This window comes from Balaenoptera ricei, chromosome 12, assembly GCF_028023285.1.
Source record: "Balaenoptera ricei isolate mBalRic1 chromosome 12, mBalRic1.hap2, whole genome shotgun sequence".
NCBI classification, from domain to species: domain Eukaryota; kingdom Metazoa; phylum Chordata; class Mammalia; order Artiodactyla; family Balaenopteridae; genus Balaenoptera; species Balaenoptera ricei.
This window is the reverse complement of record NC_082650.1, coordinates 94,166,330-94,180,781: the sequence shown is the minus strand read 5'-3', so window position 1 is coordinate 94,180,781 and position 14,452 is coordinate 94,166,330. Positions and strand designations below refer to the sequence as shown.

At 36.7% G+C, this 14,452-nt stretch overlaps 1 protein-coding gene across 1 annotated transcript in view; it reads right to left on the bottom strand.

Annotated features, from left to right (window-relative positions):
* Positions 1-352: 352 nt before the first annotated feature.
* Positions 353-14,452, bottom strand: part of LGSN (lengsin, lens protein with glutamine synthetase domain) — a 113,784-nt gene continuing 99,684 nt past the window's right edge. Inside the window, exons 4-6 of the mRNA XM_059941651.1 lie at positions 13,127-13,324; positions 4,080-4,246; positions 353-1,552 (exon numbers count right to left, since the gene is read on the bottom strand). Of these exons, the coding sequence (XP_059797634.1) occupies positions 353-1,552; positions 4,080-4,246; positions 13,127-13,324 (1,565 nt within the window). The remainder of the gene's footprint in view (positions 1,553-4,079; positions 4,247-13,126; positions 13,325-14,452) is intronic.

Sequence of the window (14,452 nt, the reverse complement as noted above, 5' to 3'; positions counted from 1 at the left end):
TCATTTAAATTTTGCATTCTAATTCTTAAGTCTTTTTAATTGTGTGAATATATTTGTTGCTCCCACAAAACTGAATATTCGTATCTAGGTCAACATACGCAGAGGCAATGACCACCAAGTGACAAGGTTTGGTGGGTTTTCATGTCACAGCTGCACCACAACTTTATTGTTTGTTTCTGAATCAGAATCCTCTCAGCAACCCCACTTCATCTGTCAAATACTCCATGGGGACAAAAAAGAGAGAAAGCATTTGTAGTCTTGTTGTTGTTGCAAAAATCCAATCTTTTCTTCCTGACAGATCAACTACTTAAGTAAAACTCACATCGCTAAAGGAATAGTTAAGGGTTTCACACTAAATAAAATACTCTAAGAATTTATTTCTCTCAGCATCTGTTTCTTCAGTTTCCAACTCATATTTCTTCATGGCAACAAAATATCGAATAAAAGTTTCCCCTAGAGCCTGTCTCAGACATTGATCTTCCTCCAGTGCCATGAGGGCATCTTCTAGTTTCAAAGGGATCTCAGAAAGTTTGGATGGATGAAGGTCTGTGCTGTCCTGTGGAGCAGCCAAAACACCATCGTTTCTCTGAAGTCCATCCAAGCCTGCAGCCACAGTGGCGGCCAGCACCAGGTAAGGGTTTGCCGTGGCTGAGCCCAGTTTATTTTCTATTCTGGCGCCTTTCTCGCCATGGCACTTGATATTAAAGGCACAGCTGTTATCGTTGTATGCCCACGTTGTCGGCACACTCCCCTTCAGGTCTTTACTCTCCTTGAAATAGCGCCTCCGGCAGCTAGCAGCAGGAGCCATCAAGCAGCTGAGAGCAGCAGAGTGCTTCAAGAGACCTGCCAACCATTTTTTCCCAGTGATCGTGAGCTGCTCAATTCCAGAACTGCTACAGAACATGTTTTTCTTTCCATCGACATCCCAGAGGCTATGAGACAAAATTCCTGAATTGCAGAATCCAGTCTCGATGAAAAAGCTAGTGATGTAATTATATTTCCTTGCCACTTCTTTGACAGCTGTTCTAAAGGTAAATGCATTATCAGCTGAACTGATGCCAAATTCGGGCAGAAAGCAGATTTCCATCTGGCCAGGCCTGGTAGAGGAGGAAAAGCTCTCAACATTGGCCCCAGTGTGATACAAACCATCCACGAGTTCCTGGATGAAGGGCTGGTCGTGATCATTTAGCAATGCTGAAGCAGGAAGAGATATGGTCTTTGAATTGATGATTTCAGGTACACCAAAAATGCAAAAATCATAGATGAAGGCAGAGAACAGGGAGAAACCAGAGTCCTGCAGCCGGCTCAGCTGCCTCTTTGCGATGTGCCTTGGGGAAGTCAGCAGAGGCTCGCCAGTCACAGTGAACGTGTCACAGATCACCCTTGCGGTCCTCTCAGCCCACGGCAAAACTCTGAAGGTCGATAACTCTGGCATCAGGACTATGTCACTATTAAAACATGTTGCTCTTATGTGATCCACTTCCTTGTCCTTAGGATTTGGTATCAATTCAAGATAACCTCGGGGCATGCAAACGCCATGGATCACTTTTTCCTAAAGAAGTTAAAGGATAGAGAAATCAAGTTTTGAAACTTGAAAACAAACAAAAAGGTGGGGGGTGGGAGTGGGAGAATGAGAAAAAATGTTTAACATCTGTTGGTTAAAGCTAGCTTAATATCAGATAAATTTTAAATAGTTTAAAATAAAACTCCCAAAGGTAATTTATAAACAAGTCTTAATAGCTTTAGCCTTGGAGACTCTATATGCTCATGTTCATGAAAACAGCACTCATAAAGAAAAGCTCAGTCCCATGTAATTAATTTTTTTTTTCATCTTGATCTTTTGTTAGCACTTTTATGAGTTGAGTGAACTGATGAGGATGAGTATAATTTTTGTGACTTTCTGTCTGAATTTAAAAAAAAAAAAAAAAATTCGACAAGGACTCAGAGGCAAAGAATATACAAATCAATTTTCACTGCAAAGTAAAGGAGCTGTTACAGTGGAGGATTACTGGACTGAATGTCAATATTATGACATAGTATGAGTGTGTTTCATGTTTCGTAATTGCAATCATTGTTGCTTTTGTTGTGGTCATCCATGTACAATGCTTGGTGTCAGTCTATTTATCTCTTGTAAAAATAAAATACAGTGTGTGTGTGTGAAAAAAAAAAAAAAAAAAGAAAAGCTATAATGATAAAGAAAATATCTATAGCAAATGACAAAGGTAAAACCTAACAAAATTATTTGAACTGCTCATAACCAAAAGTATTTTTAAAGCACTTTTTATTGTGTGGCATAGTGGCTAACACTTCAGATAAGCCTTTATTTTGGCTTATTCTATTGTAATCCCCACAGGTAACTGACTCTCCAAAGTCTACAGTAAAGAATTCTCACTCTTTCTCAGAGAGTTGACTGTTGTCACACCCGGGACACACAGGACAGAGGAGCCAGGACTGCTGACCACTGCACTTCTCTCTTCACTCACCTTTACAACCCACTAACGAACAAAGTACCTCACAGGCTCAGAGTTCCAGAAACCTTGCCTGTGAATGTGGACCTATGTTATAGTTTCCAAAATGTTGCAGCCTTCAAGTCAGCAGTCCTCTGTCATTAATTCCTTGTGTGAAGTTAAGCAGGTCACAGAACTATGTTATGTGCCTCAACCTCCATATCTGTGAAACAGAAGTGTTAGAATAGATGATTGCTAAGGCACTTTCTAGTCAAATACCTCTTGGGTTCAATGGATTTAGCTTTTATTTAACTTTTCTATGAGCCATACAACATGGAAATAATGAAGTTATAAAGTTGAACAGATACATAAAAATGTAGAAATTGTGCAGTGGGAATATCAATAAGGTTTCATGTGTTGACGTTTCCATTAATGGGTGGAGAAAAAGCTGACTGTAAAGTTTGGTTCCTATGATGTCAGTGAACACCGTGAGGTTAACAAAACCTACTCACATTCTGCAAGCCAAATTGTTTGTTATATTACTTCCAAATCTCAAACAGCGTGGCTAACGAGGAGGGGCTGATGCTTGCAGAAGCGACTCTTCTGCAGGTGCCAGTGAGCCACTTCCTCCTTCGCTTCGCTCCTGGCATCCAAGTGCCATTTGACCTGGATGATCCAAATCTGCTTTTACCAGTAGTAAAGTTGAGTAAGTCAAGCACTGTTTATTCAGTGCCTGCTTAATTTTCAACCTACTCAAGGACCTATATACATAAACTTCGTGTGTGTGTGTTTGTGTGTGTGTGTGTGTGTGCAGTCAGATCTAAAGAATTTTTGAAGAAACAGATTTGAATCTTTTGGAATTCTTTAAAAAGTGTTTTGAAGATGCCCAGTTTTTCCCAATATAAAGCAAATGAGAAAAATTACAATTTGATGTTGAAGTAATAAGTAAGATATATTTAAACAATAATCTTAGAGGATGCTTAATTTTCATACTTTTGTATATAATACTGATGTCCCTTCCTAAGAAATGATGTTTCAGTAACACAGTAAGTCAGTTATTAAAGTCAATACATGACATAAACTGAAAAATACTCAGAAAATCTCAAAACATATCTAAAAATATTGTATTTCTTGATATCACTATTTTTGAGAACTTAATAATATTTATTGTCATCCAACAAAAATAGGATATATTCTTATCAGAATTAGAAGCTAAAAGGGATATGCTTTTTATCTAGCAAATTCTATTTAATCTTTTTTTTTCTCTTTGTATTTACTCCTGGGTCTTCTGTTGTAATTTTCTCATATCAAACAAATTATAATCTTCATAATTGCAATAAGAGAAAAAAGGAGTGAAATTATTCAAGGCAGAAGGATGAAAATTACCAGTTTTAATTAGTTTTATATTGGGTAAATGAATTGCTGTTTGGGAGCTGAAAGTACACATTCAGCTCTTAGGGGAACAATAATGTGTCTGGGGAGTGGCAAGGGAAGAAACAAAATGAATGATTGGTTTTCAACTAGAATTGCTGTATAGATTACAATAAAATAAGAAAGAGCAATAAGGACCATTTGCTTGCAAATGAATTGAATGAAATTATATTCAATCATAACTCTACTTGCAAAACTCACTTGGAAAAAGTGTGCAGGGATACTCTTAGACCTGGACACACCATGGAGGTCTGTTGCTTCAAATCGCACAAACTGAAGGTGGTTTTTGGTCATCTCTTCTTTAATGTGTTTCATTCTAGAGGAGAGTTGAGGTGCAGTAGGAATTTGAGTGCTGTCCCTGGTGTTATCTGTAAAATAAAAAATGGTCTAAATCATTAGATCATGATGAACTGCGAAGTAAAATGAGGCTAGAGAATAGTGAATTAGTCATTATGATCATTAACAAAAGCATCATATGTTTCCATGTCTTTGGCTTATTCCTGAGAACATTGTCTCTAAACAGTCTAAGAGATTATCATCTGGGACGAGGTGAAGGTTAACTCTATTTGCTTAAGTAAATAGCAATATTATATGTAAGCACTTACTGAAAATGTCTTTGCTTATGGAAATTAGAATATTTTTACATCACTGCTTTGGCACCATATAAGGCTGTATATAGATGAGTATCATCGAAAAGACTTTGAGCTTCTTGAACTAACTGGTTTTACCCAAATAAAAAGTTCCTGTATGATTAAAGGTAAAATTATTTGCTTGTTTTTATTTTCTGTGGGTTTGCTTTTTTGTTTCATTTTCTTTGCCAAAAGGGCTTTATATCTTTATAATGGCATCTGAATCTAAGACATCTACATCTCTGTCAAATTTAAAATTTGTACAAATGAGCATATAAAAGTGTTTTTCAAGAATGAGAGTATAGGAGATGAAAAATCTAGACTGAGTACTCTATTTTAAAAAACTAGAAAACTTTTTAAAAAGTTTTTTTCAAGACTTTTAAGATAGTCTACAAATTCTAAAACTCTAGAGTTAGAAGAGACTGGAGATAACATCTAATTCAACCAACTCAGTAGCTTAAGTCCCAGAGAAGTACAACCAGGTTCCCTGAATCATGCTCTCAGTCCATCAACAAAATTGAAACTGGAACCCAGACCTTTTGATTCTCGGTGGGTGGCTCAATGCCATAAAATGACTGAATGTATCTAAAGTGTAGAGAAGGATCAGGAACACAGTACACATTATAGATGTTGGCTACTGTCTGACTTTTAGGAGACGCAGCAGATTGTAGTCATTCAGCACAAACCCTGAAGCTCATCTGCCTCCCTACAAATCCTGCCTTTGCCCTTGCAACTTTTCTTATCTCAGCTTTCTTATGTGCCTCAGCTTTCTCACTGACACAATATTACCTATTTCATAGGCTTGTTATGACGATTAAACAAGTTATTTAACAGTTCTTGGCAGACAGTAAGCACCATATCAATGTTTCTTAAATGCGTCAGGTAAGCACAATTACTCTCACCCTGGTAAATGGTACCATGATCATGTCTGAATCTGAATACCCATCAATCTGTCGCATCAGTGATGTTGAACAGCTGTAATTTTAAAGTGATGCTTGAGTATCATTTTTTGAGATATAATTAGGCTTTTAAAACATAAAGATTGACAGTTTAAAAACACAGATTAAGTAGATTTTAAGTACATGAAGTATGTGGAAATCAAATGACTGGTTCTACCTATGCAAATATATTAGGGATGCTGTCCCGTCACTGATAAATTTGGCTGCTCTGATGCTCCATAGGCTTTATAACTACCTTCCATTTAACAGAAACAATTAAGCTGTAGCAGTTACAGTGTTTTATGCCAAATTAGCAGTTGCTGTGTTCCCAAACTTATTCTGAAGTATTGGGTGTTCTACCCAAGATGAATAATTCTCCTTAAAGAAAATAAAATTGATAGGCATTTTAAAATATGGAAAATTTTAGATAATCAGTATTCTAAACGTAATAAGCAATTACATGTAAACCATAAATATATTAATAACATAAAAAAATCAGAAGACATTTCCTATTAAAGGTATAGTCATTTTACTAGTTCACCAATAATACAATCACAGGTAATCATTAGTTCTTTGCCTTATCTGTATCTTCTACAGTTACTACAATAAATGTGTGCTATTTTAAAATAAGAAAAAGGTTTATCCACTCAATATAGATTTTTTTTTTTTTTTGTTACCACATACTATTTATACTGCACATATAGGGGCAGCCAGAAAAAGGCTGGGCACCCTTAGAGAGCTTTATATTATTGAGTGAGGAAACTATAGACAATAAACATGCCACCAAATGCAAGGGTGGGATAACTTATCATGGTGAAAGTGCTGGGGAAAAAAACAATCATCTGAAGTATTATTTCTGTGATATTTGATCACAATGTGGACAGGCCCAACCACTGATTCTCTCTAACGTCACCAAGTTGCACTATGGCTGGACAGTGAGTGTATATATTAGTTTGCTAGGGCTGCCATAACAAATACCATAGACCAGGAGGCTTAAACAGAAATTTATTTTCTTACAGTTCTGGAGAGTAGAAGTCCAAGACCAAGGTGTCAGCAGGATTGATTGTTTTCTTCTGAAGACCTCTCTCCTTGGCTTGTAGATGGCCATCTTCTTCACATGGTTTTCCCTCTGTGTGTGTGTTTCCTAATCTTTTCTTATAGGGACACCAGTCATATTGGATTAAGGCCCATTCTACAGAACTCATTCAACATTAATTACCTCTTCTAAAACTCTGTCTTCAAATACAGTCACATTGTGAGGTACTAGGGGTTAGAACTTCAACATATGAATTCTGGGGAGACACAATTCAGCCCATAATAATATACTGACCAGTTTCCATTTTCTTCAGGGTCCTAATCACCACCTGCCATGTTGTGTAATACATGTTTACTGTCTTTCACCACTTACATGTTAGCTCCAGGAGAGCTTACTTATTATGTATTTACTTACTTGCTATTGTATCCCCAGTACCTCCAAGCAGTACAGGCATATCATAGGCACTCACTGGCTATTCCTTTAATAATTTAATAATTAATGTGATTTAATTATTTAGTTAAGTAATTAATACATCATGTGATTTGACCTTGTCTAATTAAAAAGTAAAAATTGGCATCACATATTTTGATATGTATCCTAAGTATCAAATTTTCATTTAAAAGTTTAATTCTTTCACCAAATATGAGAGTCCTATTCAATCAAATTTCATTTTCATAGCATCAACTAATCTGAATTTTCTGACTTTCTTTTCTTCAAATAAATTGCACTTCTTAGTTACAATTAAACCTTTTGTTCAGCCCTTCCCAGATGTGTATGATAGAGCATACATGTGTATGATAGAAGAGCAGACAGATATTTGCCAGTTCATGGGCTCATTTGTTTTTCTTATACTGTGGCTCCTGAGATGTGCTCTCCTTTCCCATCTCCTTAGAGAGCTAATAAATTAAATCAATGTGCTTTTATAGAGGAAGTTTTATGACTGTGAGTTTTTAAGGTGAAAAATAAGAAAACATGAAAAACCAAGCAAATCTCAAAGCTCTATAACAGCTAGAAAGTCTTGGAGAAATATCCATGTTCCATGACAATGAGGACATATTTCAGTTACAGAGAACAAGCCATGGTCACTTATAAAAGGTAAGTTAAATAGGTGTTTGGGCTTTCAGAAAACTCATTTCAAAAGAGGAAAAGTGCCTTTGAGAGTACACTCTGTAATACATTCAGCTTAGGGATGTTTGCCATATTCCTTTCCTTCATCGACCTGGCTGCTCTGAGAGCCACACTGTTAATGCAGATGTGACCCCACCTTTGGCCACATCACATTAGCCCAGCAGTATTGGAAAATGCGGGTGGCAGAATAACCTGGTATAAAAGCCGGGACAAAAGCAAAAACAATAAAAGGTGAGGGTGGGGGGAGCTATTCTTTGAAAAAATACATTTTTAATAAATTCAAAGTAGTTATTACAGAGAAGAAAATACCACATTGAAATTCCTTACACTTATTTTGGAGATTTATTTTTATATTTATTTTGAAATTATTTATTGGTGGTTTGTTTGGAGTTGTAAACTTTCTGGTACTTGGGGCCTGTAAAAAATCTAGCCCTGGGCCAAAGAAGAAGACTGTGAATTAATCAAGTTGAATCAATCAATAATTATACCCACACCCCTAGGCATAGTTGATTGGTGAGAAGAGAGCTCATGACACAGTTCTTTTCTCAGATATTTTGACTTGAGATTAAATAATGGTAAATTCCATTTCTCTTTTATGGCTGAAACTATATAAAACAAAGGTCACAAACTGTGAAAGAGCCAGTGTAATCAGCAGATGTTTTCTCATTAGCCTTCCCAGTGTTTGGAAATTTTTTAAATTAGTTAACACTTAAATATCAGAAAATTTCGTATAAAAATCTTGAGTTCAACCTTCTCTTGAAAAAAGAGAAAGATTTGGCAACACTGGGTGAACATTTCTCTGCAGCAACCATTGGCTGGAACTCTGAGGTGGCCTTCAAATGGGGTATGTATGCATCTTCTAATTCATGGGTTGGCAAATGTTTTCTGTAAATGGCCAGATAGTAAATATTCACAGCTTTGCAAGCCATGTGGTCTCTGAGTGAGTAGCACTCACTACTTTCTCACCAGCACACCTCACTCACTGGCATTATCTGCCTGGCCCCTGTGGCATTTGTATTGATAGTCCCTGATGCTTGGAGGCTGTTGGTGCTCATGTTCTTCACTTCATGGAGAAATTCATGAAGCCAAACACAGAAAGAGACATTCATGAAGCCACGGAGAAATGCAGACATGAGAGATGGTATGAATTGCCCCCGAGGATGTTGACACCCTAAACCGTGGAACATGTAGAATACGTTAAACTGCAGGGCAAACAGGACTTTGCAGATGTAATTAAGGTTATGGACCTTAAAACAGGGACATTGTCTTGTATTATTCAGGTGAGCCCTTAAAAGCAGAGAACTTTCTCCAGCTGTAGGCAGAAAAGAGGTGTGGAAGACGAGGAATTCAGAGAAATTCCAAACATGAGAAATATCGGAGGCACTACTGGCTCAGAGATACAGAACCAAAGGCTTCCAGGAGCTAAGGGCCACTCCAGCTGGCAGCCAGCAAGGAAACAGGAACCTCAGTCCTATGACTGCAAGGAACTGGATTCTCCCAACAATGTGAATGATCTTGGAAGTGTATTGTTTCCTAGAATCTCTGGGTAAGAACTAAGATGGCCAACACCTTGATTTTGGCCTTGACATACCTGAAGCAGAGAAATCAGCTGTGCAAACCTAGACTTCCAATGTACAGAACTGTAAGATAATGAATTGTGTTCTTTTAAAATGCTAAATTTGTTATGGTGGCAACAGAAAATTAATATATATGGAGTCCTGAGAGTGTTCACTCTCAGGCTCTATGTCCTTCTTAGGCCCTGTGTGTAGTAAAGAATTTAACCTTGCCCAAAGAGAGCTCTGGCCTTTACCCTTGGCCCTGACTGGTAATCTCTAAGGCCTTAGAATGTCCTACCTGACAAGAGTGCCTTTGTTTTCCTTGTGTCTCTGGCCACACTAGAAAGTCCAGCAATGTCATTTATTATTGAGTCATGTGGTATCAGCTTGACCCCAGTGGAGCTGGAGAGTGAGGTCAGCCGTGTGGCCAGATGGCTGGAGCTCCAATAAAGACCTGCACACCAAGACTCAGGTGAGCTTCTCTGGTTCGCAATACTCCATTTACATTGTCACACACCAGTGCCAAGAAAATAGTGTTGTCCATGACTTCAGTGTCAGAGGACAAGTGGGAGTCTCATGCTTAGAACTTCCTTGGACTCTTCATCATGAATCCTTTCCTTAATTGAATTTAATCTGTATTTTTTTCATTGTAATAAACCATAACTTTGAGGATAATAGCCTTTGGTGAGTTCTGTGAGTTCTTATAGTTAATTATCAAAACTAAGGTTAGTCTTAGGGAACTCCCAATCTTGAAATTGGTTTCAGAAGTGAGAGTAGCCTGATAGACACTGTATCTCTAACCTTACACCCTGCTATATTTCTACCTTTCCAAACCTTGTTTGTTCAACCTTTTCATCGTGGATTCCTATGTGGAATAAATAATTTTAAAATTAATTTCTATCACTTGGATCCCAGAGATTTTTGACCAATACACTCATAGGCCAAAATAGCTATATTACTATTGATAACCCATAAATTTAGAATAACAGAATTTTTAGTATCTGGTCTTACATTTAGGTCTTTAATTCATTTTGAATTTATTTTTTTGTATGGTGTTGGAGATTGTGCTAATTTCATTCTTTTCCATGTAGCTACCCAGTTTTCCCAGCAACACTTATTGAAGAGACTGTCTTTTCCCCATTGTATATTCTTGCCTCCTTTGTCATAGATTAGGTGACCGTAGGTGCATGGCTTTATCACTGGGGTTTCTATCCTCTTCCATTGATCTATATTTCTGTTTTTGTGCCAGTATCATGCTGTTTGATTACTGTAGCTTTGTAGTATAGTCTGAAGTCAGGGAGCCTGATTTTTCCACCTCTGTTTTTCTTTCTCATGATAGCCTTGGCTATTCAGAGTCTTTTGTGTCTTTATAACATTGTAAAATTTTTTGTCTAATTCTGTGAAAAATGCTACTGGTAATTTGATAGGGATTGCTTTGAATATATAGATTACTTTGGGTACTATAGTCATTTTGACAATATTTGTTCTTCCAATCCAAGAACACGGTATATCTCTCTATCTGTTTGTGTCATCTTCAATTTCTTTCATCAGTATCTTATGGTTTTCTGAGTACAGATCTTTTGCCTCCTTAGGTAAGTTTACTCCCAAGTATTTTATTATTCTTGATGTAAATGGAATTGTTTCCTTAATTTCTCCTGATCTTTCATTGTTAGTGTATAGGAATGAAAGAGATTTGGGCATATTAATTTTGTATCCTGCAACTTTACTGAACTCATTGATGAGCATTAGTAGTTTTCTGGCAGCATCTTTAGTATTTTCTATATATAGTATCATGTCAACTGCAAACAGTGACAATTTTACTTCTTCATTTCCAATTTGGATTCCTTTTACTTCTTTTTCTTCTCTGATTGCCATGGCTAAGACTTCCAAAACTATGTTGAAAAACTCTTAGAGGAAAACATAGGCAGAACACTCTCTGACATAAATTGCAGCAAGATCTTTTTTGATCCACCTCTGAGAGTGATGAAAATAAAAACAGAAATAAACAAATAGGACCTAATTAAACTTAAAAGCTTTTGCATAGCAAAGGAAACCATAAGCAAAATGAAAAGACAAACCACAGATTGGGAGAAAATATTTGCAAATGAAGTGACCAACAAGGGATTAATCTCCAAAATATACAAACAGCTCATGCAGCTCAATATCAAAAAACCAAATAATCCAATCAAAAATGAGTGGACGATCTAAATGGATATTTCTCCAAAGAAGAAATAAAGATGTCCAAGAGGCACATAAAAAGATGCTTAACATCACTAATTATTAGAGAAATACAACTCAAAACTACAATGAGGTATCACCTCACACCAGTTAAAATGACTATTGTCAAAAAAGCCTACAAACAATAAATACTGGAGAAGGTGTAGAGAAAAGGGAACCCTCCTGTGCTATTGGTGGGAATGTAAATTGATACAGCCACTATGGAGAACAGTATGGAGATTCCTTTAAATACTAAAAATAAAACCACCATATGACCCAGCAATCCCACTACTGGGCATATACCCTGAGAAAATCATAATTCAAAAAGAGACATGTACCAGAATGTTCATTGCAGCCCTATTTACAATTGCCAGGACATGGAAGCAACCTAAATGTCCATTGACAGATGAATGGATAAAGAATATGTGGCACATATATACAATGGAATACTACTCAGCCATAAAAAGGAAAGAAATTGAGTTATTTCTAATGAGGTGGATGGACCTAGTCTGTCATACAGAGTGAAGTAAGTCAGAAACAGAAAAACAAGTACCATATGCTAATGCACATATATGGAATATAAAAAAACGGTACTGGTGTACCTAGTGGCAGGGCAGTAATAAAGACACAGACGTAAAGAATGGACTTGAGAACATGGGGGGTGAGAAGCAGGAAGCTGGGATGAAGGGAGAGAGTAGCACTGACATATATACACTACCAAATGTAAAATCGATGGCTAGTGGGAAACTGCTGCATAGCCCAGGGAGATCAGCTCGATGCTTTGTGATGACCTAGAAGGGTGGCATAGGGAGGGTGGGAAGGAGGCTCAAGATGGAGGGGATATGGGGATATATGTATACTTGTAGCTGATTCACTTTGTTGTACAACAGAAACTAACACAACATTGTAAAGCAACTATACTCCAATAAAGATATAAAAAATAAAATAAAATAAAAATATAGCTACCATATGATCCAGAAATCCCACTCCTGAGCATATATCCAGAGAAGACCATAATTCAAAAGGATACATGCACCCCAATGTTCATTGCAGCACTATTTACAATAGCCAGGACAAGGAAGCAACCTAAATGTCCATCAACAGAGGAATGGTTAAAGAAGATGTGGTACATATGTGCAATGAAATGTTAGCCATTAAAAAGAACAAAATAATGCCATTTGCAGCAACATGGATGGACCTAGAGATTGTCATACTGAGGGAAGTATGAAGGGCAGAGAAAGACAAATATCATCTTATATGTGGAATCTTAAAAAAAAGGTACAAATGAACCTATTAACAAAACAGAAATTGAGTTACAGATGTAGAAAACAAACTTACATTTACCAAGGGGGAAAGGGGGGAGAGATAAATTAGGATTAACATATACATACTATATATATATAATAGATAACTAATAAGAATCTTCCGTATAACACAGTGAATAGTCAACACTCTGTAATGACCTATATGGGAATAGAATCTAAAAAATAATAATAATAATAACAATTTTACTTTTAGAAAAAACTTGAGAGATCATGCATTGCAACCCCTCCATTTTCCAGATGAGCAACCTAGTGGGGAAAGAAAACTGTAAAGCATTTTATAAATGATAGGTGTATAAATTATTTTAAGTGTTCTGACTTTCAGGCTAGCATCTTCAACCAACAACACAATATCACTAATTCAAATACAAATTTGGGATTAGCAACTAGACCCATATGCCAGTTTGTCCCAGAGTCCTTACCAGTATAGCTGGAGTTTGGGTGAAATTCACCACCAGGAGTGCTAGCTGATGCTTTGAGGGGCAATGGCTTTATCACTATTGTCTGATCTTTGGAGTCCTTGTCATCTTCTGGCAAATGAGATTCAGCAGAGCCAGGTCCCATGACTGGTTTGTTGGTATCCCCCAACTTGTGACACACCATTTGGTTTCTAATCCTTTCTGTAGAAATAAAGAAAAATGTTAAGATCTTCTGCCCATTTTTGATTAGGTTGTTTGTTTTCTTGATATGGAATTTTATGAACTGTTTGTGTATTTTTTATATTAACCTCTTGTTGGTCTCATTGTTTGCAAATATTTTCTCCCATTCCATATGTTGTCTTTTCGTTTTGTTGATGGTTTCCTTTGCTGTGCAAAAGCTTTTAAATTTGATTAGGTACCATTTTTTAATTTTTGCTTTTATTTCTTTTGCCTTGGCCTAAAAAAATATTGACTGATGTAAGAAAATATTGCTACAATTCATGTCTTCTAGGAGTTTCATGGTGTCATGTCTTATATTTAGGTCTTTAAGTCATTTTGAGTTTATTTTTGTATATGGTGTGAGAGAATGCTTTAATTTCATTGATTTACATGCAGCTGTCCAACTTTCCCAACACTGCTTGCTGAAGAGACTGTTTTTTCTCTATTGTATATTCTTGCCTTCTTTGTCAAATATTAATTGACCTTAGGTGTGTGGATTTATTTCTGGGCTCTCTATTCTGTTCCATTGATCTATATGATGCTTTTGTGCCAATACCACGCTGTTTTGATTATTGTAGCTTTGTGGTATTGTCTGAAATCTGGGATGGTTATACCTCCAGCTTTGTTCTTTTTCCTCAGGATTGCTTTGGCAATTCTGGGTCTTTCGTGGTTCCATATAGATATTAGAGTTATTTGTTCTAGTTTTGTGAAAAACGTCATAGGTAATTTGATAGAGATCACATTAAATCTGCAGATTGCTTTGGGTAGTATGGCCATTTTATCAAAATGAAATAGACATTTCTCCAAAGAATACATACAGATGGCCAGCAGGCACATGAAAGGATGCTCAATATCACTAATTATTAGAGTAATGCAAATCAAAAGTACAATGAGGTATCACCTCACACCAGTCAGAATGGCTATCACCATAAAGTCTACAAATAAATGCTAGATTAAAAAAGGGAACCCTCCTACACCTTTGGTGGAAATGTAAATGGGTGTAGCCACTATGGAAAGCAGTATGGAGGTTCCTTAAAAAACTAAAAATAGAGCTACCATATGTTCCAACAATCCCACTCCTGGGCATATATCCAGAAAAGATGAAAACTC